The 25,576-nt window shown below is 41.6% G+C and overlaps 2 protein-coding genes across 6 annotated transcripts in view; one reads left to right on the top strand and one right to left on the bottom strand.

The window, feature by feature from the left end:
* LOC146613619 (SPRY domain-containing SOCS box protein 4-like) overlaps window positions 1-25,232 on the top strand; it is an 87,451-nt gene extending 62,219 nt beyond the window's left edge. For all 5 annotated transcript variants that reach the window (XM_085378151.1, XM_085378152.1, XM_085378153.1 and 2 more), the window contains one exon: window positions 24,377-25,232. In XM_085378151.1, the coding sequence (XP_085234277.1) occupies window positions 24,377-24,504 (128 nt within the window). In that variant the 3' untranslated portion in view covers window positions 24,505-25,232. The remainder of the gene's footprint in view (window positions 1-24,376) is intronic.
* LOC146613620 (uncharacterized) lies at window positions 4,989-6,807 on the bottom strand. Its single transcript, XM_085377026.1, has 2 exons — window positions 6,624-6,807; window positions 4,989-6,172 (listed from the first exon to the last, which is right to left on the bottom strand). The coding sequence occupies exons 1-2, from the start codon at window positions 6,805-6,807 to the stop codon at window positions 4,989-4,991; spliced, it is 1,368 nt and encodes a 455-aa protein (XP_085233152.1).
* Window positions 25,233-25,576: the final 344 nt, after the last annotated feature.

Raw genomic sequence — 25,576 nt, 5'->3', positions numbered from 1 at the left:
AGCTGGTGTGTTAACCGAATGGTAACTTACTCGGTGTAAAACACAGTGTGATGTAATTCTCGGTTCTGTAAATTTATATTTTATGTTCAGTTTATGACTCAACTTCCAAGAAGAACAGATAGTGACAAAAGTTTGTCAGTGCACTCTAATCTTGTGAGTGGGTGTGTGATGGATGGATGTAATGGAGTAAAGATCCACAGCGGAGTGCATCAGAGCAAAAAAATAGCCGAAAAAGTCACCTTGCACTGAATCGTTTTAGAGCATGAAGCGGCACCGTGGGTCGTCTCAGCTCAGCGGTGTTAAGATGACTAGCGTATGACTTGTTTATGAGCCCGAAGCTAGGGGGAAGGTGAGTGAGTAAATGGAGACATGCCAGAAAAATCCTTGAACAGTGTGTGAGAGGCCTGTATGACCTCACATAAACTACAGTTATATGCAGCATTCACTTGGTACTCATCTCTTCCATTACTAGCTCATCTCTTTTATCTAGAAAACACAGCTAGTGTCTTTGTTTTGTTTGTCACGTCATGCATGGATACAAGGCTGCATAAGCACACAGCAGTGCCTCAGCAAAGAGAGGAAAGACAGAACCGCATTAATCAGATCAGTCGGACACTTTTGCATTTACGTGAGCATTTACGTAATTATGACTTATGTGCGTGTTGGTTAGTAACAATTTCTTTTTTGTAGTTGGCAGAGTATTATTTTCAGCTGGGGTCAAATAAGCTCACTGGTTTTGTCTGTCTGTCAGTCTCTTCTAGACTGAGCTAATCACATCTTGAAAGCACCTTTGTATCAGTGAGGAAACAAGAATGGACTTCAGCATCAAGGTCAACAAAAGCTGTGGCTTTTTTTGTAGATTTGCTGAGAAAGACAAAAAAGCTGCAACTTATGCACTTTGTAACATCAAGGTATAGTTTTTTGTTAAAGGGCCAAAGATGTGGTTTACTAGCGCCTCAAGCTTACTAGGTTTCTAGGCCAGGTTAACATGTAAAACTGTGTATCTCAACGACTGTGGTGAGTGCTTTGTGATAATGTTGAAGAAACAATAGAAAAAGAATACGAGAAAATTAGCAGCTTTGATTCAGTTCGCTTTTTTTGTTTGTTTCTTTGTTATCCTGGTGGCTGCAAAAGTTTTAGCAGTTCTGTGAAACTTTTAAGTGATGGTAGCGACTTCAAAGGACGACGAGTAGTATCAGAAACCTCTAGAAACCTCTTATGAGTCCATTTATCAACCAGACTGTGGGACGTGTGGAGACCGGGGGTGTCAAACTCACTTTTAGTTCATGTGTCACATACAGGCTGATTTTATCTCAAGCACACTGCAGCTTAAGGTCAGTTAAGAAAAAAAAAAAGTCTCAACAATTCGTCTGTTTCTCCACATTCAGTCGCTATAATCACAAAGAACTGATATTGGACGTCAAAGAAACACATTGACCTCACACCTCTGCTTAACTGTCTTACTTCGGTGGGGTATGGCCGGTCATGGGTAACGTCTAAAGATTTAGACCTCAAATTAACACTCTGACCCCTTCTTCATTATTAATGACTTGCAACACCATGCTTTTTGGTGCAAAGTACAGAGAAAGGAGAAAAAAATGATGCCCTGCTTTTCTCAGTTTTCACACTTTTCACCCACCTTTGCAAAGCTAAACGTCTCAAAAATATGGTTTTAGATAGGAACCAAAGGCAGGACACTGAGGCAAGAAATAACAAAAAAAACCCTTCTTAATTAAGCCAGCAAAAAAAGATAAAAACTTAAAGCCTAAACAAGGAGCCTCAACATGATCCTAAACAAAGATCATGAAAATAACTAGAGGGGTATACTACAAAGGCGGCTCAATAAAGCCAGGCTTTCCTACTCCAGTCAGAGATAATGGGCATCACAACAGCAATTATCAGGTTTCTCTGTCAAGTCGGGCTTTCTGTTTCAGTCTCTCTGTCTGCTCGCATGAATGGGGGCGTTTCACACGTCATATGAGTCTTCTTTCACACAAAATGATCCTTATGAGTGCCGCCTACTTCAGTCACAGATGTTATCAGGTAATGATAATAAAATGGGGTTTAAAAAAAAAAATCTATAAAAAACATAAAAAATAATATAGCAACACAGTTACAAGCAAGACAAAAGGTTAATGCTGCCAGAAATCACAGAGTGAGAAAATAAGCAATTGAGTTTGAGTTATTTTAATGCCGATTGGGCTCTCAGTGCTGCTGTTTGCTTCTAATGTGATGGCTGAACAGGTATTCATCGCGCGTGTGTGTTGTTTTTACATGACCAGCTCGCCTAGTCATGTAAAAAGATGGGCACTTTTGTCACACAGACAAGCTCAACATAGATTGCTAATCCATTAATCTTGCTTCACAGTAAACCCCTCTGAAGAGGACGATCTGACTACGGATACGCAGGGGATTAATTGGAGACTTTTAAAGGATTAGGCATATTTGAACAAAATCAAAGGTTCTGAAAAAGATCAAAAGAGATGTACGGGGAAAACCAGCAATCACAGCAAAACAGGAAAAACTCAAATGTGAGATAATTACCACAGAGACAAGACGACTAACATTAAACGTTAGTTAAGGGAGATGCTATGTTAGATGTTAAGGAAACACTGTCGTAGTCATGACCATGTCATTTGAGGTGAGCACTAGCATTTAAGTACACGCTGAGCCTGTCATTGACAGTGAGTCTGTGCAGATATACTAAAGCTGAGTTTGTGACCGGGCTACAGCTTTATCGGACGCCACTCATACCTCTTGCTGCTCGAGCGGAGCACATTCCAGCGCTAAAAGTCAAAGATATTTCAGCTTTTAGCTCACCAGTGCTGCACATTAAATGGGTTGTCAGTTGTTTCATAGCAACAGCAGTGGCCTAGACGAGTGCTCACCTCAAGCAGCTATTGGAGCCAGACAAATAAAAGGTGCAGAGGGTTATTTATAGCTCCACGTCATTCACTATATTACTATTAAAGGTGAACGCCTTTCCAATTCTTCTGTTTAATAATTTCACTTGTACTCTTTAACATTTCACAAGCACCTCTTATGTTGAAGTGTGGACTCCTGACCAATAGCGATCTGCTATTACATAACACTGATTGCAGATAAACCTTTCATTCACTAATTGGCAACTATTCCCAAAACACTTTGTTCCCAGCCACGGTTTGTCTTGATAAGGAATTTCACGGCATATTTAGAGCTGATAGTGCTCACCCAACCGTGTGTCAGACTTCATCTTGTGCAACGAAGTCCAATAAAAATCATAACAAGGTATCAAATTCCAGATGAGTTGCAATTTCGTCAGAGATGTCAACACAGAGACTTTGAAGGAGGAACTTTACTGTGTTATCAAATAGAAGATTACTGGCAGCAGTTACACGCTAACAATTTTGTCAGCTCTAAGAACACGGCTGCGGGGTCAGCTGAAAGCTTTTATTGTTGGACCGACTGATTAAAAAAGTCGTGATTTTTGGAAAAATAAAACTTTCCGGCGTTCGTTCGTTTTTTTTTAACTTTAGCAAGTGAGTTTGTATGTTAGGGCCCACCATTCATCCTAAAATAACTGGTTTTAATGGGCCTCTGACATCAATGTTCAGAGGTAGCAAGGTGGGTTAGTTTTAAAGCAATCTCTATTAAAAGGAGTTTATGACATTTTGTATTTAAACTCATAAACTCGATCACTGATAGATCACACAGTCTGCCTGGGAAGAGGTGACTGCTGAAAGCATCTGGTGTAACGTTTGGTTCCAGTGAAGCTCTGTAAACACAAATCTCAGCAGCTCATGTCTGGAGACAGCAGACTTCTTGGACCAAATTAATATCACAGCAGCTTTCTGTATCTAATTAAAAGAAGCGGCAGGATGAAAACAAATGCAGCGTCTGGACGCTCACTAATTAATACAGTGTTGAAAATCTTTGCATTGCTTCAAAAATGGCAAAGAAATGAAAAAAAAAAAAACAAAAAACAAATTTTTATGAATAGTTGGGTTGGATTTATTTTTTCTTAACAATCTGAACAGTCTGGAGCTCTCCTAATGAAATATTTATCTGAATATGTGCATTTGAAATGGCCTTTTCTGGTCACGCCTGGTGTCTTGGGCAGACAGTGACCTCGCTGCTTACGGCACAAATGACCTCGCACGGCATCATGACTGCGAGCCAGAGATGAGAATTAACAGTCTGTCAGTCGAAGAGAGACGGCAATCCCCTGAAGCCAATTGACAGTTTGCTGAGATTTAATGAAATGGGTGGCACAGCAAACGTCCCTCGGCTTAGGCTGAAAACCTCGAATGGAGTGACAGTGCCTCAATTTTATTTACAAATTGAAAATCTAAAAATATAAGAGGGGAAAATAATGAGAGCGGTGTTAAGAAAGCATCCTCCTTTATCAGAGTTCATCCGCTAACTTTTTCTCCAGATAGCAGAGTTTCTTTATTTGTGTCTGTTTACCCCAAGAAGGGAAATTGGATTTTAATTACTCGAGTGCAAGAGTGCTGCAAATATTTTTAAAATTAGGAACTGTTGCAACAGTTTGGAGATGTGCATAATTAGAAAAGTGAGGACTGAAATCACACAGTGTCTCACATTCCTGATGATTTTAGAAGCAGACTGGTATATGTGCAGTTATAACCAATGGAACCAATGACTGACACGCAATGCAAATGGAAAAAAAACAAAAAAACAGTATTTATTTAATGACTTGATACCATTTTAGTCCTTTAAATACACTCGGTGAGTAGTTTGACATTTTTTTGGGACATACACTTCCTTCCCACTCTCATGTCTATACTAAATATAAATGTGAAGCCAGTTGGCTCAGCTTTGTGAAGGCAGTCTTTGTAAACGGCCTGTGGCTGCGTGTAGGTCTGTGAAGATCCGGATTTGTTCTCTTGTTTATTTTCTCATGGGTGATCACATGACAAGAGTTTTTGTTACAGCACACGAGAGTAAATGACCAGATGTTGTTGTTGGAGTTGGTGGTTATTACTGCCTTAGGCCAGCCTCCTGATTGGCTTTAAAACTAACCTTGGACCCCCACTGGGCCAACATGAAGTCACTGTTCCAGTCTTTACCTCAGTGTTCTCCTCATCCAGCTGCCCCCTCATCTTTTCTCTCTCCTCCTCTTCTTCTCTCTCCCTCCCGCTCTCCGAGCTCGTATCCCACCTCTCCTCCTCACTGCTCAGTCTCATCAGCTCCACCTCGACTCCCTCTTCTCGCTCTTCCCCTGTGTTTATCTCCCTCTGCACACATCCCTCCTTGTTCTCTAGCTCTTTCTTTCGGCTTTGTTCCTGCTCTTCAGCCTCCAAACTCTGCTGTTGTTCTGGCTCCACTTCTGCCTTTGTCTCTGCCGTCTTTTGTTCTCTCCTCGCACTTCCCACTTCTGTCTGTGCCTTGAGCAAAGCTCTCAGCTGCTGCTCTCTGCGTTTCCATTCCTCCTCCAGCCTTTGGTACATGTGAAAGGAGAAGTGCCACCCCCCGTTCTCCTCCAGCATATCCTCCACTTTGCTCAGCAGCTCTCTCACTTGCTGCTGCTCTCCTTCTCGTCTCCTATCCAGCTCGCCTCCGGTGCTCACCCCTCGTGCTTCTTTGTCAGTTTTCTTCAGCCAAGTCCATTCCTGTCTCCTTCCACTTCTGTTCACCTCCTGCTTTAGTCCCCCCTGCGTGCAATTAACAGCTGCCTTGTTATCCAGCACATGGTATCGATAGTGACATTTCTCCATCAGCCACTTCAGAGCAGGGCCACCTGTTTGGATGTGCTCCTGTACGCTGCAGCCTTTTTCTTTTAGCAAGTCTCCAAAAGTGAACAACACCATTGTGTGTCTCCAGACAGCAGAGGTGAAGATTTCCATCCTTCTCTCTACTGCTTTCCTCTCAGACTCGGTAAAGTCCATAAGAGGAATCACTAACAGAACCACATGAGGCCCCTCAGTTCCACACAGCGATAATGCTCTCAGGAGTTCAATTTTCTCCTCTTTGGGAACAAAGTCCTCAGATGTTCCCCAGCCCTGTGCATCCACCACGGTCAAATGGCGTCCAGCAGTGACAGCACCAGCTGCTGCACTGGCCCCTCCTCCTCTCGTGTCAAAAACCCGCCCTCGACCCAACAGGGTGTTACCCGTGGAGCTCTTCCCTGTCCTCCTGGGACCAAGCAGCAAAGCTTTGAGTGCGCGTGATGCTGTTGGAAAGAAAAGGGCAAGAAAACTTTGAATCCAAAGGCCTGAGTTCAGTGTGCTTGTTATAGATTTGTCAATTGCTAAAGTCAAGAAAGGTAGAGTGCAGTGAGTGGCAGGAGTGACTCATACTCGCCCACTTGTAATCATATTTTACACCTCATATGAATCATATCCATTTCACTGTCTTGGAGAGATTTGAAACAACACTCAGGCTTTTCTGCATCTTTCTTCCCTTCAGTGTTTTGCACACTGGAGGTTTGTTACTAACAGATGCCTGCTGTTATCTTTAACAGCAAAACAATATCTGAAAAACTAAAGCCCGCTCAGTCAAAACGTCATGCACAAATTCTGGTCTTAGATTTGCCTGCAGAAATTTTTATTATTATTATTATTATTATTTAACTTTTGTGAAATCTCGTCACAAATACGCCTTCTAGGATTGCAATTACTTACTTGCATGCATAGGTGTGTTCCACCAGCTCTCCATTGCGGGTGATTTCCAGATGTAGCTAGTATAAGTTTCCTCCATAACAACTTTGGTACCACAGCGGGGATTCCTGAATCCAGCTTCCCAGGATAAACAGCCTGTAACATGAAGAGTGTTGAGCAGTGCAGTCTGGCAGAGCGGATACTCCATCCACTTATGAAGTTTGACAAATGCACCTCCCAGTTTTTATTGCTCTCTTGATATTCCTGAGAATGATTAAACCATCAAATCGTTTATGATTTCCGTCAGTTTGTTTTTAACAATTATTTTGTTTTTTAACTTTTGAAATTTGTTTATTTCCTACACCAAGATTTAAATGTACAATAATGTACAAGCAGCGTTGTTGCATTACAGCATAATGGAGATGGTAAGCTTGCATCAATTAAATGTGAATGGCTTCCTGTATGTAGGGACACTGCAGTAGAAGCTGCAGCACAATAACAGCATGCGCAGATTTACTATAAGCGATCGAATGTAGGTTTACATGTTTTACTTGCATAACTTTCTAAAACGTTTTAATACTTAAGTCGATGCATTTTTACTCTAAAGGCCAAAATGAGTCCTTCGTATTACTGCTATTTTTGTTTTTGTCTTAGTAAATTATTAATATATGAAGTGGTAAACATCCTCATCACCTGAATTAAAAAAGTTCATTTCCTTGACAGATTGCTCATCGACTTACTCGCCCCGCTTTACTTCCGTTTTTTTGTTTTTTTTGTCTTACAGGTTTTATGATTTTACAGCTTGTTTTGATCATAAACCTCTCTGTCTCTGCTGCGTAATGTCCGGGCTCACGTGCCGTGCGTCTCTAACCTTAATCTGAGCACGTGCACCTCACAGATAACGGTGTACTCGGACTGTGAACACATGCCTGCAATTTTGCGTCAGCCTGTGTTGTTTTTGTGCGTGAGCAGCAGCACTATTGATTGTTACAGTTTTCCATTATCTAAAGCTAAAGTCAGCACAGCTAAACTTAACATGATGTCAGAATGATCAGTAATAGTATATTATAAGGCTCTGAAACCTGAGATGTGCTGCATTTCTCCTTTAAAATTGTCTTGCTCACAGTTTAGGCCATTGTGCTGGATGAACATGAACATGGACTTGCTGCGTTTAGCAGCATTTTGTGTTCTAGGTGCAAATAGAGGCGCAACATTAAAGATAATCAAGTGAAGATATTTTAACTTTTCTTGTAAATTAGCTGATTTCTAAATTAGAACCACAGAGGTGGATTACAATCCCAGGTTAGATTCCACGGTTCAGTCTCCATCACTTCTGTCTCTCTTACCTCTCTGTTTTTGCACCTGATCCCCTTTTTTGTTTTGCACCTGATGCTTGTGTGTGTGTGTGTGTGTGTGTGTGTGTGTGTGTGTGTGTGTGTGTGTGTGTGTGTGTGTGTGTGTGTGTGTGTGTGTGTGTGTGTGTGTGTGTGTGTGTGTGCGTGCGTGCGTGCGTGCGTGTGTGTGTGTGTGTGCGCGTGCTGGGGGAATCCATGCTCTGACCTGAGAGGTTAAGCCAGTGAAGGATCAGCTGGGTTTTTAGCTCAGTCTGTTTCTATTAGGTCGGTGGCAAAGGAGTGCCTGCTGAATGTGTGCACGTGTAAGAACTCATGTTTGTTTACAGGAAGTGTCAATGCCTGTGTTTGTGTGTGTGTGTGTGATGATCCTTGAGTTGCCTTGAGGCTACAGGAACAGCAGCCTTTTCCACACATATGCTGTCCCCAAACTTTCCTCGCTTCTTCTTCTTTTCTTTTTTTTAATTTGTTTTGAACTTTGATCTGCTTCTTCTTCTACTGCTTTGTTTTTCTCCCTCTGTCGTCCTTCTTTTCTTCTGGCACACACACAAACACACAGTGACCTTCCTAATTGTGTATATAATTAGGTTACTCTCTCTAATGAGGCTGCCCATCTTTGAAATTCTGAAATAGTGTTTACACAGCACATTACATCTGTTAATGTGCTAAAGCCAGGCACTCTCTGTCTAGGTTTGTTTAATTATTCAGTTGTTTTAAAAGCATTTATCCATAAGAAAGAGATCATGGACTCTCCTATAATCCATTGATTGGTTTGTGTTACAGGGAACGCCAGCTTTCTATTATCACAGCCACAGTGAGCAGTAGGAGGAATACACTGAAATAGCAGATGTTGGTGTCTGAACCATAGAAACATTCCCAGTAGCATCAGCCAATCATTTATACAGTTATTCAGTCTTTCTGTGAATTTGTTATTTTTGTTGCATCTTTGGTATTTTCTCATCTAAAAAGAGATTTTTTTATATCCACTTTTACATTAATAACCTTATTAATTAGTTAATAATATGCCACAGATACTCCTTGTCATCTGTTCTCTCTGGCTGTTCCTCTATCCATCTACTCTTTTAAGCTGGAGCCTATACAAGCTGTTATAGGACACCCTGTGCAGGTTACAACTGTAGCACACTCAGATTAGATATGTGTGTAAGTGATCCAGTGTCATCATGTTACTCAATAAGTTGTTGTGAACTGCACCATTTCACACCATTAACACATGTTTTTGGCCACTGGGCTATTGTAAGTACGACTTTAACGGCATTTTATGAAAACCATGGCTAATTAGCTAAATGCTAACGAGGTTAATGGGAACAGTAAGACTAAATTGAAGCAGTAAGAGTTAAATTCAAGCAAAAAAGTAGCTAAAAGATGCCAAAATGCTGTGTAGACTGGTTATTCTGGCTTGAAGTAATAATGTCCTTGACATATCTTACACAGGTTAAATGCACAGTTTGAAAAATCCCGAGTCTTCAGTCTCTTTACACACAAGGTCTGGGTCTCTTAATTTAAGATGTTCTTAGTAAATTATGCCAACGATTTCCTCTAAAATTGAGATTTGTATGACTAAAGCCGCCTTCCTGCAGTTCAAGGGGATCTGAGGGTCAGACAGGCCCACTGTGCTCTGTCTCTACCTATTTATCACTCTCACTCTGTCGAGTCCACCCTTCCCTCTTATCTCACGACCTCTTCACATCTTTCTCTGCTTCATCTACTTTGCTCTTTTTACCTCTTCTTCACCCCTTCCCTTGCTCCCTTTATTCCTGTCTACCGCTCTCTTACATCTTCTGTTCTTCCCTCTCTCTTATCTCTCTGCCTGCCTTCCCAGAGGAGACGGTAAACAGTGGATTTACAGTAATGGTAAAAAGAGAGCAGGGCTTAAAAAAGAAGCACCACTGTGGCTTGTGTTACCACCAGCTCCGCTGTACCGGCCAGCTCTGCCCACAGTGCCCATCTTTCTGCGTGACACTAATGTGGCCGGTAAGACGTGAGTCATACCACTGACGATTTAAAGTTACCCAAACATTTCAAGGAGGAGTTTGCTCTAGGAGGACTTGAAAAACAAAGGATTTGTCTGTGTGGGACGGGCTTAGAACAACTTTGTTTGTAGCCATTAGTGCTCCCACCCCGTGGCTGCATCCCCCCCCACCCCCCATTTTTTAGTATGAAAGCGTTTTCTAACAAATCCTCCATGGATTGTTGCAACATTACAGCATTAGTTCTGCACAGTGGCGTCTTCAGTGTGTCCTAAAGTGTGATAGTGGTAAAAACTGTTGGTGTCACACAATGAACTGGGGAAGCAGATACAGGATGCCACCGGAGGTACATTAGTAACTTCTCTCCATGTCTGTGAAGGATGTTTGGCAAAGTTCAGCTTCTAGTGTTTGCAGAGGAGTCGGAGAATAAAGAAACACCTCCCGCTAATCCTCGTCTTTGCTGTTTTTGTTTTTGTTGTGATGTTTGAATCTGGTTATTTTATACAAATTCTCTTTGTTGTGTCATAACGAATAATTTAAACCCACTTTCTCATTACTGGCTAGGCTCAGATTTGTCAATTTAAATATTTATAAGCTGTTTTTACTGCACTGCTCGCCTCCCAGAAGATCTAAGCAGGCTTTATATTTAATATTCTGCACTGATTTGTTCTACATACAATGTGAAAGTCACACTCTTGGGGGGAGCATATAGTAAAAGCAATGCACTGAGACTCAGACCGGGCAGGAAGCTGCGCAGCAGGGCTATTAAAACAAGGGAAGTATCTGATAGACCGGATTTTAAATGGGATAAAGATTCAGCGCCTCGAGAATCAATTTTTTCTTTCTGTCTCGAAACAGCCTCACACTTAAAGCTTCTGTGTCGTGATAATCTGCTGACTTTCTGGTTTGATGTAGCCAGAAACTTGGCCCACTATTAGAAAGATTTAAAATATGTAAAAAGTAGTTTAAGCATATCAAGCCTTAAGTTTAGGCTTGAGGACAAGAAACAGCACGGGAAAGACTCCAGTCCGGCCCACTGGACGACTCTGGAAAACTCTGGACTTAAAAATCTATTTTTATGGGTGCTTTTTTTTCTTGGCTGATAAAGACCTCTCCCATGGCCATACATCAAAGTAATTAAGTAAAAAATAAAAATTAAATGACAAAATGACTATTTAATGACCATAGGCTATAGAAGTTTTTTTCTTTTGGGCCACAATCCTGTTTTATAATTACAGCAAAGTGTGGGAAATGAGCTGCCAGGACGGTTTTGGTAATTCTTCACATTTTCTTCTCACATTTTAAGCACAAAGAACCACACTAGCACATATCTTTTATTTACTACTGCAGGATTTATTTTTTTTAATCACTGAAGAAAAACTAACACATACTGTTGAAATTGCACTTCTTTTGTTATATTAAGACTTCTGTAGTTGAACTGGTCCAGCCCACAGTTGATCAATATGGGCTTTATGTGGTCCACGATGTAATTTGAGTTTGTCATGCATTTACATTAACTGTAAAACGTACGCAGTACGAGAAGTACTGCTGCAAAAACACCGCAGAGATGGTTTAGAGTTGTTTGGTATCTATGGAAAGATTCTGCAAATACTTTTACAACCTTGCCCATGAGCTCGAGTGAAGGTTGAGTATACAGATGGGCTTGACCTGGTGCATACGTAATCAGGCCGTGAAGCGTGGTCACGTAGCGATCACATGAACACTCATGGGCCAAAGATCAATATGTTGACAGGCTTTTGAAGTTTTTAGTTTTCAGGGATGTAAATATGTTTTTCTGCCAGAACCTCAAAGAATCTCATCTGCATGTTATATGCACTGTGAATGTAAGCAGCCTTACACAGCCTTTTCTACAAGGGGAAAATAGAAGCGTAAATTAGCAAGGAGGCTATTTAAATCAGAAAGTCAAAAGTTATGGTAATTATCTTCTGTATTAAAATGTACTTAAGATCAGTACCCACCCCTGCCATGTGCTTGAGTGGACTTATTTGCCCTTGAGCAAGCTCAAAGGCTGTGCATGTGGACGTGCGTGTGCATTCTGTATTTGTTTTCTTCACACCGTTTGAGTGTTTCTGATCTTTTGTGATTTGGGGGATGTGTGTCTGTTTGCCACTTTGATTTCCTGCATTTGTGTTTCCCTCAGTAATGTGTGCTCTTTGCATCCGTTTTTCTACCTGTCAACATTTTTGCAAGACAGTTTGTGCGTTTCCTTTGAGTAAATGTGTGGTTTTGTTTTTGTATTTCATGTTAACAGGAAAACAGTCTGCGGCTATGTGATAGTTTGGTTTTAGATTAGGAGAGGGGAAAAAAACCCAGCAGGTGTGACATATACCAAGGGCTCACATTATAGAACTGTTGTTACTCTGTGTATATGTACACAAGCTTAGGAGCGAGCTTTGGGATTTTGCATCAGCCCACATTCTAGCTCTGCCACCATGTGAAAACCTTGCAACTGCAAGTTTATTCATTTTCATATTGTATTGGCTTTAATTAAAGGATTAAAGGATTACATGCTCCTCTAAATTCTTCAACCTCTTGGGCTTAGCAAACACTTCCTAAACAAACTGGATAATGATTAAAAACTGCACTGTCATCAGGCACAATGCAGACCTGTTTTTTTTTTTTTCTGTCTCTTGTTGACATTTTGAGATAATGCTGCTCTCAGCCAACAGCAATAAATTCTTATATGCCAGGAAAGATCAAACACGGTGACCTTAGAGAGTATGAAGAGGGAAGAGGATAAACTGTAGAGTGTGAAAGTGGAAGCAGAGAAGAAAGCAAGCAGAGGGGCTTCTCCTTTGCGGATAGAAGAGCGTCGCTGGAGAAAAGAGCGGAGAGGTGTATTGTTACAGATGAGATGAAGCCGTGGCAAATGGAGGGAGGAAGACTTGAGGGAGAGACAAAGGAAACGATCATGTTTTAGTTAGACGTTTCCTCTCTGTGTAATGTGTGCATCTGTCTTCTCCACCCACTTTGGTTTATGCAGTTTGTGGTTTTACACAACTTAGTTAACTGCAAAATAATGCTGGGAAAATAGCATGCAAGTATAAATGTGGTCACCAAAAGGAGGAAATTTGGTTTCTTCAGTGACCACAACCCTACATTAGTGCTCCTTAACACTCCTGAGATGAAACCTCCCAGAAATCTAAGTATATATATATGTTGTGTTGATTAGCACCTAGTTAAACCTCTGTGCAATAAAAAGTAATAGGGTTTAAAGTGTAAAGATTGCTTATCTTGCTAATGCAAAAGCCCGTGTTCACAGCTCTGACAGTACATGCATGAACTCAAGAAGTCTTCTGTGTTTCCTGCGTTTCAGTAAAAGAAGCTTCTTCTCAGTTTCACTCAGAGAGCAGAGCAGTGCAGTTACTGCATCGCGCAAGTATAAACGCAGCCAGCGCTCATACCTTCAGTGGTTTCTTAAATCACTTCAGTTTAAACGTACGCACTGGTGTTAAACCTGCTGAGGAGCCAGAGCTACTACTGTAGCTGCTTCTGAGTCCAAGCTGTTTCAGCACTCTATAATTCCTCTTTATCAACATTCAAATCACATGAAGTGATGTCACCGCACTGCCGTCCAAACTATTGGAAACAGCACTCAGCTGAGCGACTGTGTCGTCTTTGAGCCATGGTAGTAATAAGTGTTTAAACTGAAGGCAAATGGACGTCTTAGTTCATGAAGGTGTTTCACCTCTCATCCAAGAGTCTTGTTCAGTTCAGTTCAGGTTGAACACTCATTGCTTGAAAAGTGATGGAAAGGGAACAACACCAAGAGTTCACCATGAACAGGAAAAGTGCGAAGTAATATTTTTAAAAATATATCATGAGAAGCACAGATCGTGACTGCAGTGGATCATTTTCACTGTTTTTAACACTTGGGTCCACCACAGCTCTTTGTATGTTATCACTTTACTCTTCTCTGCATCTGGAAAAAGGACCAACAACAACACAAGCAGGAAGCCCACAGACCAGTTGTTTGTAACAGCGGTGTTAATTTTGACAGAAAACTGATTCAGTGTGAGTCACAGTCTAAAATGTCATTTAGTTTTAGTCATAATTTAGAGAGCGAAATTCTTTTAGTTTAAATCGACTACCGTATTTTCACGACTAGGGATGGGTACCGGTGTCCGGTGCCATGATGGCACCGGTTCTGACATAAACGGTAGTAACCAGACCGAAAAGCAGCGCACATTTCGGTGCTTTATTTCGGTGCTTTTTTTTCCTGAGCTGTGATACACTTCTAGCCAATCATTTTACGTTTCCGAGAATAGTAGGCAGGCCCAGGTACGTACGTTCTTTTAGAGCAAACTCAGCAGCCTGCAACAAGTGCTTTAAGCTGATACTGTGATACTGTCAAAGGAGGTAACACCTCAAATCCGATGAAACACCTGGCGACGCATAGCGTTTTTTTTAAAAGCCCAGAAATGCGCCGTATTTGATAGCTTGCTGCGAGACCTCACACCGAGCGCATCTACTGCGGGTGGGTTGCCTGTTATGCAACATCCCCCAAAAACACGAAGAGGAGAGTCCTGGCCCCTAGCCCTGCCAGTGTAGCATAAATGATGACGGATGATGATGGCAGCAGCAGCCGTTCTTCTCTGCGTGAGTAGCTAAATGTTGTTCGTGTGTAATTTACGTTGAGTAGGCTAACCACGTTATTACATTAATGCATGTAAGGTGAACTAGCAAACATCATCATAGCTACATGCGGCTGTCTTCTTGTTTGATGGCAGATACTCCCTTCACCCTGGCCAAAAGGGCTAAAATGACCAAAGAAAAAGTGGAAAACAGTTAAACATGAGAGGTTTTTGGACAAAGTTTGTGTTTTTTCCATTGTTTAAGCACTGCTTCCAGCCAAGAATCATACCATATATGCCCCATAGCTGCAGAAAAGGCTAACATTGTTATCTTTTTACAAAAAACCAGCTGAGCATGAGAGGTTTTTGGACCAATTTTGTGTTCTCTATTCTTTAAGCACCGGTTTGAGCACCGTTTGAGCACCGGCACCGTTTCAAAAGTACCGATTTGGCACCGGTATCGGATAAAACCTAAACGATACCCATCCCTATTCACGACCATAAGGCGCACTGTGCTAAAAGGCGCAGTCTCAGTTATGTGTGCCCTTACTGTATTTAACACACACATAAGGCGCACTGGACCATAGGGCGCATACAAGTACCGTATGCGTATTTAAAAATAAAGCGGGAGCAAACCTGAATTCGGTACCTTACTCACATTTCTATTGCTGGTAATCGTCATCATCAACAACACACAAGCATACAAGTGTGCGTATTTAAAAATAAAGCAGGAGCAAAACAAAGTTTGGTACTCACATTTTTATCATCAATCAAACCCATCGAAGTCCTCATCCTCTGTGTCTGAATTGAACAGCTGCGCTAAATCTCCATCAAACATGCCAGGTTCACTGTCTTCACCGTCAGAGTCACTTTCCGTGCCGTGCGGCTCCTCGGAAACGATGCCGGCTTTTGCGAAAGCTCGAACAACAGTGCCAGCAGACATGTTAGCCCAAGCATCTACAATCCATTGGCAAATTGTGGCGTAACTCGCCCGGCGCTGCCTTCCACTCTTAGTGAAACTGTGGTCTCCACCGGTCATCCATCGCTCCCAGGCCGCTCGCAGCCTTACTTTGAACGGGCGGTTCACACCGATGTCCAGCGGTTGGAGTTCCTTTGTCAGGCCTCCCGGAATGACAGCAAGCTCACAGTTCATTTGCTTCACAAGTTTTTTCACATCGGCTGTGAGATGGGCACGCATAGAGTCACAGATCAACAGCGATGGTGATGCGTGGAAAAAACCACCTGGTCTCCTTACATACACCTCCCTCAGCCACTCTTTCATCATTTCCTCATCCATCCAGCCCTTTTCATTTGCCTTAATGATGATTTCTGCTGGAAACTTCTCTTTAGGCAAAGTCTTTCGCTTAAAAATCACCATAGGCGGCAGTTTCTGTCCATTAGCATGGCAGCCAAGCACAACAGTAAAAGAAGACTTTTCATACCCCGTTGTGCGTATCGCTACCGTGCTGGTCCCCTGCTTCTCCACAGTGTGACTCACCGGGATGTCAAAAGTGAGCGGGACCTCGTCCATGTTTGTGATGTGGCTGGGCTGGATGTTTTTGTCGCCGATGTGTTTGCTGCAGTAGGAGCGGAAGATGGCCAGCTTTTCCTTATAATCCGCTGGAAGTTGCTGCGCTACCGTAGTCCCGGTCCTGATGGAAAAATGGCACCGTTTCATAAAACGAAAGCACCAAGACGGACCTCCTTGGAAATGTTCAATGTTCATCTCTTCAGCTAGTGAAACTGCTTTTAGCCGAATGGTGACCGTCGAAACGCTTCTCCCGCTCGCGCTTTGCTCGATGATCCACCGCTCAAGTCTTTCCTCCAACTCGGGCCACCTCGCCTTATGTCCGCGGAAACTCAGCTGCGTTTTCTTGACCTGCCGGAGCTTGTTTTCCAGCTTCCTCCATTTGCGAACCATCGATTCGTTAATCTTAAATTCTCTCGCCGCTGCTCGATTTCCATGTTCCTCCGCGTAGCTGATGGCCTTCAGTTTAAACTGTGCTTCGTAAGCGTGTCTCTTTGCCATTTTCAGGGTTGTTAAAACAACGATGTCCTGCATAACGCACATACCTGTTCTTTTATACAGGTATGTGCGATTGTCCCGGTATATACGATCAACGCCCACACTTCACCCTTTAACGTTCTCATGGTGTTCTCTACTACGTCCTCCTTACAACACATAGGGCGCACCGCGCTATAGGGCGCGCCGCACTTTTTGAAGAAAATCTAAGACTTTTAAGTGCGCCTTATGGTCGTGAAAATACGGTAAATATCAGAAGATTATAGTAGACCGTATCTAAAGTTGATTCAGTGGACTAAAATATAAAGTGTAGAGATTTGCAGTGTACACACAGATTTATTTTCCTGTTTATCAAATGCAAATTGTGTCCACATGTCGACCCTTCTGTTCCTCCCAACAAGTGTTGACATTTCGTCGCATTTTCATGAGAAGCAGGCAGCTAGTTGTGCCCAGCCTCCTACCCCGTTTTTCAGTGGCACATCAAATGAAGCACATCCAACCTTACTGCAAATAGAGAGCACTTCTGATTGGATGACTTTAAAACTCAAGACTTTTCTGCATAGCTTTGACATGATCTCTCCAAAACACTTCCATCTAATTTTTATTCCTCGACAAAAGTATCTGTACATATTATCATAGTTTGTGTTCGTGCATTACTTTTTATTCAGTTGTTGTTTTTGTCAGCAAGAAAAAGCGGTCGTTGATGAAAACCTTGACGTACGTAACACCGTGACAGTAAAAAAAAAGCTAAAACTCTGCAGAACCATATTTCCCCTCATGATTCGTTAAGGGTCGCATGAGCCGAGGTGTGAATCGAGTCGAGGACTTTACGGTCAGAGGAGCCAAAGTGTGGTCGCACCTCGGCTGGAACTCCCCGTTAGACTTGAGAAATTGATGAAGGTTCTCAGATGAGTACCTGGAATTCAAATGGATAAGACCTTTGTGGCCCTTGTGTGCTGCTTTACCACAACCCATGAGGACAGAAAGGGGACTGAGATGACTCAGTACGTGGTGAAGTAATGTAACACAAAAGCTGCATCCTGTTGGTTTCCTTACTGAAAAGCATAGTGGTTTATGTGGGTCTGTGTGATGACAGCATCTTGTTATTGCAGTGTCAGGCTAACAAAAGTTTTAAGACAAGCTAGCATGATACAGACATATCTGCCATATCATCCAAGCAGATATTTGTTGGTTTTACATGCACAATAACATTTAAAACATATCCAGTATCAGTATTAACTAGCTAAACTTGCTTGCTGGATTCCAGTCAGAGGGAAATATAAGCAAACTTTTCCACCCAGATGTTAAATGTAATGTTGGAAGTTTTTTCATTTTCTGTCAGCACTTGTAGGCGTTACAAAGCTGTGTAGGTAGTCGATGATGCCATTTCCTTCAGAGCAGGCTCTCAAATGTGAGACAGCTAAAACTGTGAGAAACGCCCAAACGGAGTGTTAAAGCTTTGTTACCAGAAATATATTCAAAAGGTTTCACCAAAAAAACAAAAAAAATAGACAGCAGCTGCAGGTCACCGTGGTGGGTTGGTTTTTTTCCTGAGACACAATACTGAAAAGTATTTCCTCCTGCCTCAGACCCTTTTTTCCGAGCGTTTCAGCATTCATCTGTCTGTCAGAATTTATTCAGCATCTGCTCGTCCCCTCAGGTCAGTTTTTACATCCATCATAAAAGTAATGCTGCTGTTGCCATTTTCACCCTCTCTCCTATTATCATTTTCTACAGACAATAAATTCTGCTCTCCGTCGCTGTGCGCCGCAGGCGCCATGTCCCACTGTGTGCCCCTATTACTGCTTGTTCCCATCGCATCAGACCCAGGGTCTCCATTCATATCCATATAAAATGTCTAATCAGGGAACAAGTTCCAGACTGGCTGGGGTCGCGTCACACGTCGCATCAATCTGATATCGTCTAGTCACTTTCATCAGTAAACCATCTCGCTGAATGTTCAACGAGGTTTGACATCTTTGTAGAAAATAGATGAGATTGTGGAGGAAGTAAAAGCAGCTGAAAGGTTGCGGGTTTGATTCCCAGCGCACACAGTCTGTGTTATAGACTCAATTTAGAAAGCAGATCGCTGAAGGAAATCACTTTTCCGATGTAATTGGACTTCAGGTGATATATTGGCAATATTTAGCGATGATATTTACTCCTGCAGCAGTTCAAAGCGTGATTCTTCTTGTGTAATGACACAGAGGGAAATTACCTACTACTCACTGTCTGCACTGAATCTCCTTATGAGCTTCTCCAAACACTCGAGGAGAAGCTTATAGGATAAAACATGATGGAAAATGTGTCATTAAGAATGAAATCTTGTCATTACTACACTAAGCTTTCCCACTGAAGTTATTAAGCCAAACTAATTACTTCTGTAATGCAATACAAGGCTATTATACACATCTGGAGGGCGTCTAATGATTTATGTGGCTTTTTTTTTTTTTCAGCTTATAGTAAATAGCAGCCGCACAACCACCTAGAGCAAGCATAATAATATGAGCAGGCACCTGTGTTATATCTCCTATTGAGTCCACACCTTTGATTTATTGGCCTATAAATACCTCATACACTGTAAAAGATTATATAAGAGTGTCAAATACCAGTGTGATATGAATGCTAATGATACAAGTACATTTACCTACTGGAGTGCTTAAAAAATAAATAAATTGTTACTGCTTTCAAGTTGTTTCTGTCTAAAAGCCTCCTCAGGCACCAGTGTAGCTCACCCGATTCACCTGTGTGCTGCAAGGCTGTTGGAAAATCCCAATTGGACCCTGGGCCATTTGTTTGCTCTCTTACCTTTCCTACCTACTCTGAAACTGTCCTGTCATTGATAAAGACCAAACAGAGAAAAATAATAAAATAAAAAGACTTTCTAGGATGTTTTGTAGCTGTAAGGCATTTTAATGCACCATGGTTATCATTCACCTGATTCACTGCCAATCTTTAGGCTTCATTGCAAAGGAATTAATAATCCATCATGCGTAACGGCTACATGTAAGGCCGAAGCAGTGCAGTGTTGGATCCTTCAGTTTATTGAAGTAAAAATGACTCTTCCTCGAGGTGCTTTGATTTCCCCTTGTTATTTAACTAACAGCAGCTAATTAAGTCTCTGTTGTAGCAGAAAAAAATTAATGGCACAACCAGTGAATATTTACTTCTTTGTCTGATTATTTTAAGTCTTCAGGAAAGAGGAAAGGTACAGCTGACAGGGGCTCCCTCCGTGAGCAAGCAACAGTGCTGTTGCGTCGTAACTGAAACTGCAATAAACAAGCCTACAAGCATGTACAAATTAATTGGATGTGGTGTAAAATTGCTGCCTTTGATAAGTGAAGGCGCAGATCCCACACACACACAGACACACACCGTTAACTGACTGGCACTCAAAACATGTTGTAGCCACAGTAACTGTCTCTTTGACATTTTCAGATCCAGTCTTTTGCGCCTTAAGATGACTCGAATACCCAAATAGGTTTTTGCTGGCAGAACAAATGCTGGGATGCAGATCGAGCCAGCTTCGATTTCAGTTGAAGGAACGCAGAAGAATATAAGGCGTTCATATCACGTACGTTTATGGGATTAATCTTATCCGGGAAAAAGTGGAGTCTCCATAAAGATGATGACAGTAACGATGACAAGACAGGAGGTTGCGTATATACTTGACTGCGTTATGTAACGCTCACATATCCAAGATGCTTTATCTGTAGCCATCCACTAATTCGCCGTAACACATAAATACACTAGCCGCCTGTTTTCTTAGCAACAAAACAGCACATGTCACAGAGGATTTGTCAGATACACACTTCTGAACTCATTAGGCAGTGTGAGCATCGCAGGGATTTTAAAGCCCACGCCGATGTTTAACTCAGTGCAAAAAACCTCAAACATACCTGATCAGATTAAATTTCATTAGTTTCATTGGATAATATTTTAAGCCATATTTATATAAAGTCTCACAAGGTTTTTGAAACCTTTTCTTTCTTTTCCCCAGCAGCTTCACTCTTTGTTAGTTTTTGTCTTTAAAACACTGTTTTGTTGACATTTCCTTTACTTAAGTGCTCATTGCAAATACAGTACACAATCCCAGTGAGTAAATACTTTGAGAAGATTTGTCTCATTATTCTATTCCTGCATCAGAGACTGGGGGAATAACTAATTAAAAAGCAAGTCACAGTAAACTCTTTCTGTCTCTCTGGTCATCAGCCAGTGAGGTAGTAAAGCCAGCTTAGCATCCCTGATAGCTCTATATTTAGGTAGCTTACTGAGAACCTTCTGTGTTTGTTTGTGAGCTTTCAAACTGTGAATACGTTAAAATCCCAAACAGTAATCTGAGCCGCTAAAAGCTGTAGTTAAAAACAAACAAAACGTTGAAATGATGAATTAAGGAAAGGGGGAAATAATCAATGAAACATCAGTGCGTGTAAATCGTACATGTCACTCAAAACAGTTGTGTGCAGCTCATCGTATCAGATGCTGATGCCGCCGCAGAACAGCGCTCATCTACAGCGTCTTCCGTTACTGTAAGGCGAGCAGCTCTCATAATGGCAGAGTGGTCGAGAGTCAAACAGAGGTGAAAGTAGAAATCAGCGCCGTCGTCGTCATTGTGACTGCGCATAAGTAACACGCTGTTGCTGAGAGCGAGTGTGGATGGGCATTAATGTGACAGTTACACAGCAAGGTGTGGAAGACTGCTGTCACTGTCTGCTGTCCTGTTGGCTTAACCTTGAACATATTCATTCACGCACACACACAGCTACAGAGGACGTGATGGTAGAGGGCATCCAGAGTTTACAAGGGAGGTCAGTGTGTGTGTGTTTTGTCTTCAGGAAGAACAGCAGGGGGAGAGGGAGACTCGCAGGGTAGCAGTGCTTTAATGTCTCTCCAGAATTTTTTTGCATTGCACTTTACACCTTGAAATTATTGCGGTTATTAATTAAGCCTTTTTCTCTTTGGTGGAGGAGATGTTTCCAGTTTTGTGGATTATAACAAAAGAAAACGTAAGGCCAAGATAAACGAAGCCGTGCGGTGAGGTGAAGCATGGGGCGAAGTAAGAACCCGATAAATGTTGGATCCTGATCACTTTAAAAGTGCGAGTTAAGGCAAGTCTTAAAGTGCCCTTCTAATTTTTCTGACTCATGGTCCTGCCTTTCCTTCCAGTTGGTGCACTGATGATTAGCTGTCACTGTGTGGGGGTGCATTACTACTTTGGAAGGTGGATGCATTAACAGCACAATGCAATAAGCCGTGTTTTATGTGACTAATGTTTCTTCAGGTGGAGGAGTTTTAGGATGTCTGTCTGACTGCAAAGTTAATTCCCCCTCCCACTCATGCCCCACTCTGCTCTACTGTATGATTAGGCCAGTCAGATATGGTCATCAGCACTAACTGACACTGATGATACTGTTAGCTCCGTGTGGAGGAGGGTGTGAGGTTAAGTTGTTAACATTCAGTCTAGAAAGTTCATATTTAGCACTTAGCTAACCAGCCTTGTTTTTTTTAAAATGCTTATTTTATATTTGATTGCATAAACCACGAGCGTCAAACTTTCCTCCAAGTTGCATTCAATTTTTTTTTTTTTCAATTTAATTTTAGTCATGTCCTGCTTCTGAGATGCTGCTTGCAGCTGCAGAGCTTTCGTGATGTCGAGGTGTCAGACTTCGTTAAGTGAAGTCACATCTGTCTCTAATAATTCCCATAAAAGCTGTTGGTTCATTTCCTGTTCCAGCTCATGACATAGCGATTCTTTTAAATAAGAGGAGATATTCACTGATGGGGACATTTCAGTAAACTGGTGCAGGTGACCCAGTTTCTAATTTTAGTTGTGACATTTCTGACTAATATTTTGTTGTTACCTGACTGCCAGCTAACCTGGGTATGATTGTGGTATATTTGAATCCTTTTGAATCTTTTACCAGTTGTTAATGGCTTAAGTATCAACATTTAGAAGTTACCAGCCTGTAATTATTGTTTGTCTGCAAGGCAGAACCCACAACTTGACAGTCTAATTACAGCGTATCTCACCTGAAAATGAGATGACACACTGAAATAACAACTGCATCCTACCTGCATCTCACACAGCTTACAATTTATTCTACACGAGGTCATTGGTTAATATTCTGGAAGCTGCTAAAAGCTCAACACTGTGTGGTAATCTCTAGAGGCAAATACATTTAATATGTCATGTTTCTTTTTTAATTCTTGACTTATTTTATAACAATAATGAACCACTACATTAAATATAACTAGCCATTATTGACATTCACACATAAGTTATTTTATCAGTTACCTGGTTAATATTTTTGTCTGTAATTGAAAAGAAGCTTTTAAAAATCTGTTGATAGGCTGAGTTCATGAAACTACAGTACTGTGCAAAAGACTGGACCCTGTCTCCAGAAATGTATAACACATGAAATAATAGGTGGCTGTTAAGAAGCCATTCTTAAGGAAGGGAAACAGGGAGAAAAGGCCGAATCCAAATTTGAAATATCTGGTTATCAAATCGTCATCAGTTTGCATGGAGGTGGTCAGAAGAGAGGTGCAGCAGTAAGGGTCCGCTGCCATCTGTAAAACACGGTGGAGGCTCTATCATGGTTTATGGTTGCATTTCAGCCAGTGGTGTTGGGATTTTCCCAAAATTGATGGAATGGATTGTCCTCCCTCTAGAGCCCAGACTGAATCAGTCTAATCATCTCGAGAGAAAACAGAATAAAAGGCAGCCAACATCCAAGGAAAAGCTTTAAATGTCCTTCAAGAAGCCTGGAAAAATATTCCTGAGGACTACTTAAAAGAAGGCTCAGACTGAATGAAGGTGGCCGTACTAAATATTGACTTTCAAACTCATTCAAATTGTACAACTTGTCTCATGTGCTGTATTTCCACGTATGTTTGCACGTGCTTCAATAAGTCACTGCACTTGTTTCCTGTTTTTCCCTGCGACATATAAAGAATTATGAGGTGGCTAAAGACTCGTACAGTACTGTGGATTTCTTTAAATCAGATGAAATCACAGAGCCTAGAGATATTGTGTTTACTCTATGCTTACAAAAGTAATAAAATAAAGCAAAAACAGAATTTAGAGAACGTAGAACTAGAGAATCTGTTTGTTTTTTAATTTTTTTTAAGAAATTTCTCATCATTATGTAGTTCCAATATTTTTAGGTGGAAAAGTGATCAAGTTCATTACACATGTAAAATATAATTCATGTGTCTTAGACAACAGACAACAGCAGCACAGTTCAGTCTCCTCTCGTCCTCTGCTGTGTTTGTGTCGAACTGCTTAGACCGCCGCCTCCAGTATCCGTTACCTCCTTAACTAAAGCTGAAGGTCAGAGAAAAGGTTGACCAGGAACCTTGACTGTAGACGAGATGTAACAGTGTCACACCGATGTGGACTAGTTTGAACTTTGTGCAAGATATGAGTGTATTTATAACCCAGCAGCCTGCTTCAAATGTGCTCTTAATCAGCGGGAGAGCAAGTCGAGAAGCATGTGTCTCTGTTTCAGTGGGTTTAAAGTAGTGGGCGCGTTTAAGGTGTCATTGATGGCGCCAGCGTGTGGAAAGTGTAAATATTTAAAGGTGTGCATCGTCACCCTCTATGACCCATTTCTCCTTTTTCTAATCTATTCATGTTTAACAAACATAAAGAGGTGTTACGCATGAAAAAATGGCTGAGGTATATTAACGTGGACATCAAGCAGATGGTCATAAGGGCATTTTTTTAAGTGCAGGTCGTGTTTTCAGTTATTTGTGTCAAATATGTTGACTTTCCTCTAACTTTAAACAAAACCTCTCCGTTTTCCCCTCTCCTCAGCTGAGCCTCTTCCTCTGATGGACCTGTGTCGGCGTGCGGCCAGAGTGGCGTTAGGTCGGGACCGGCTTCAAGAGATCGAGCGCCTTCCTCTGCCCCAGTCCTTAAAAAATTACCTCCAGTACCAGTGACTGACATCGGTAGAGCCAGCTGGGAATACAAGGAAGTCCGAAGATGGATGATCGATGCAAGCATGTCCACAGTGGGAGCACCACAGCTCTTGCAGATTTCTAAAAGGATGGATATAAAGATGGTGTCTGAACTGACGGGGGTCAAACAAAGAATAGGACAGCACCAGCTTCTTTTGGATTTTGAGCTGCTTTTTTTCATTCGCGCAGAACTTGAAATAAATTCTTAATGATGGCGTCCCATCAGTGTCTCACTCATCCAGAATAAAAGCCCATCCTCAGATGGCACAGCGTGGTTAAGCAGTCGAAAAGACTGTGGTAAGACGACCACCGCCACCTAGTGACGGGAATAAAAACAGCACAGAGAAAGCACACTAAACCCATCCACGGAGGCCTTTCTGACGTGCAGTCAGCGACCATTATCATTGCTGTTGGATCCCATAGAGAGTGTTCGTGATCTCCACTGGCGCAGGCTGCAGAGTCCAGATGTCCAAAAGGATTTTAGCACTAATGTTTTTATCAGATTGACATCGGGCCGCGACCAAAAGCTCACACTGCATACAGAGCACATCAAAGTGTGGCTAATGGGCTCTATGCACAGTTTGAAAGTTAGTATGCCAAAAGATATGTCCTGGCTTCAGAGAGACATTAGTTAAAAGATAAGCCCTTTTCAGACATGTAGCATTTCTGGCCCTTTTAAATGAAGACTTAGAAAGATATTCGTAACAACTATACACGCACATAATGTTCGTCACGTTATGAAGAAAAAGTGCTCTCTTGCACTGATAGTAAAAATTAGCTTAAGGCCGGGGGGGAGTCACTAGTTCTCACTCAGTTTTAAGATGTTTTAACATATGACAGATTTTAATCTACTGTTGTTTTATGAGATTCCAGTAGAGCTATATGGAAACCGTTTTACATACAGGATGTTTCTGATCCTGTATGTGTGGAAATCATTGAATTAGTCGACTGATTTAACCAAACGGATGTTTAGGCTGAGATTTCTGCCGATTTTTGTTTATGGTGCAGAATTTTCAAAAAGCTATAAAAAAGTAAAGTGATTCATCCTTTGCTG

Source organism: Diplotaxodon limnothrissa, linkage group LG18 (genome assembly GCF_057381915.1).
Source record: "Diplotaxodon limnothrissa isolate DT_005_m linkage group LG18, D_limnothrissa_male_GT1.1, whole genome shotgun sequence".
Classification (NCBI taxonomy): domain Eukaryota; kingdom Metazoa; phylum Chordata; class Actinopteri; order Cichliformes; family Cichlidae; genus Diplotaxodon; species Diplotaxodon limnothrissa.
This window is presented reverse-complemented; position numbering and strand designations above follow the sequence as displayed.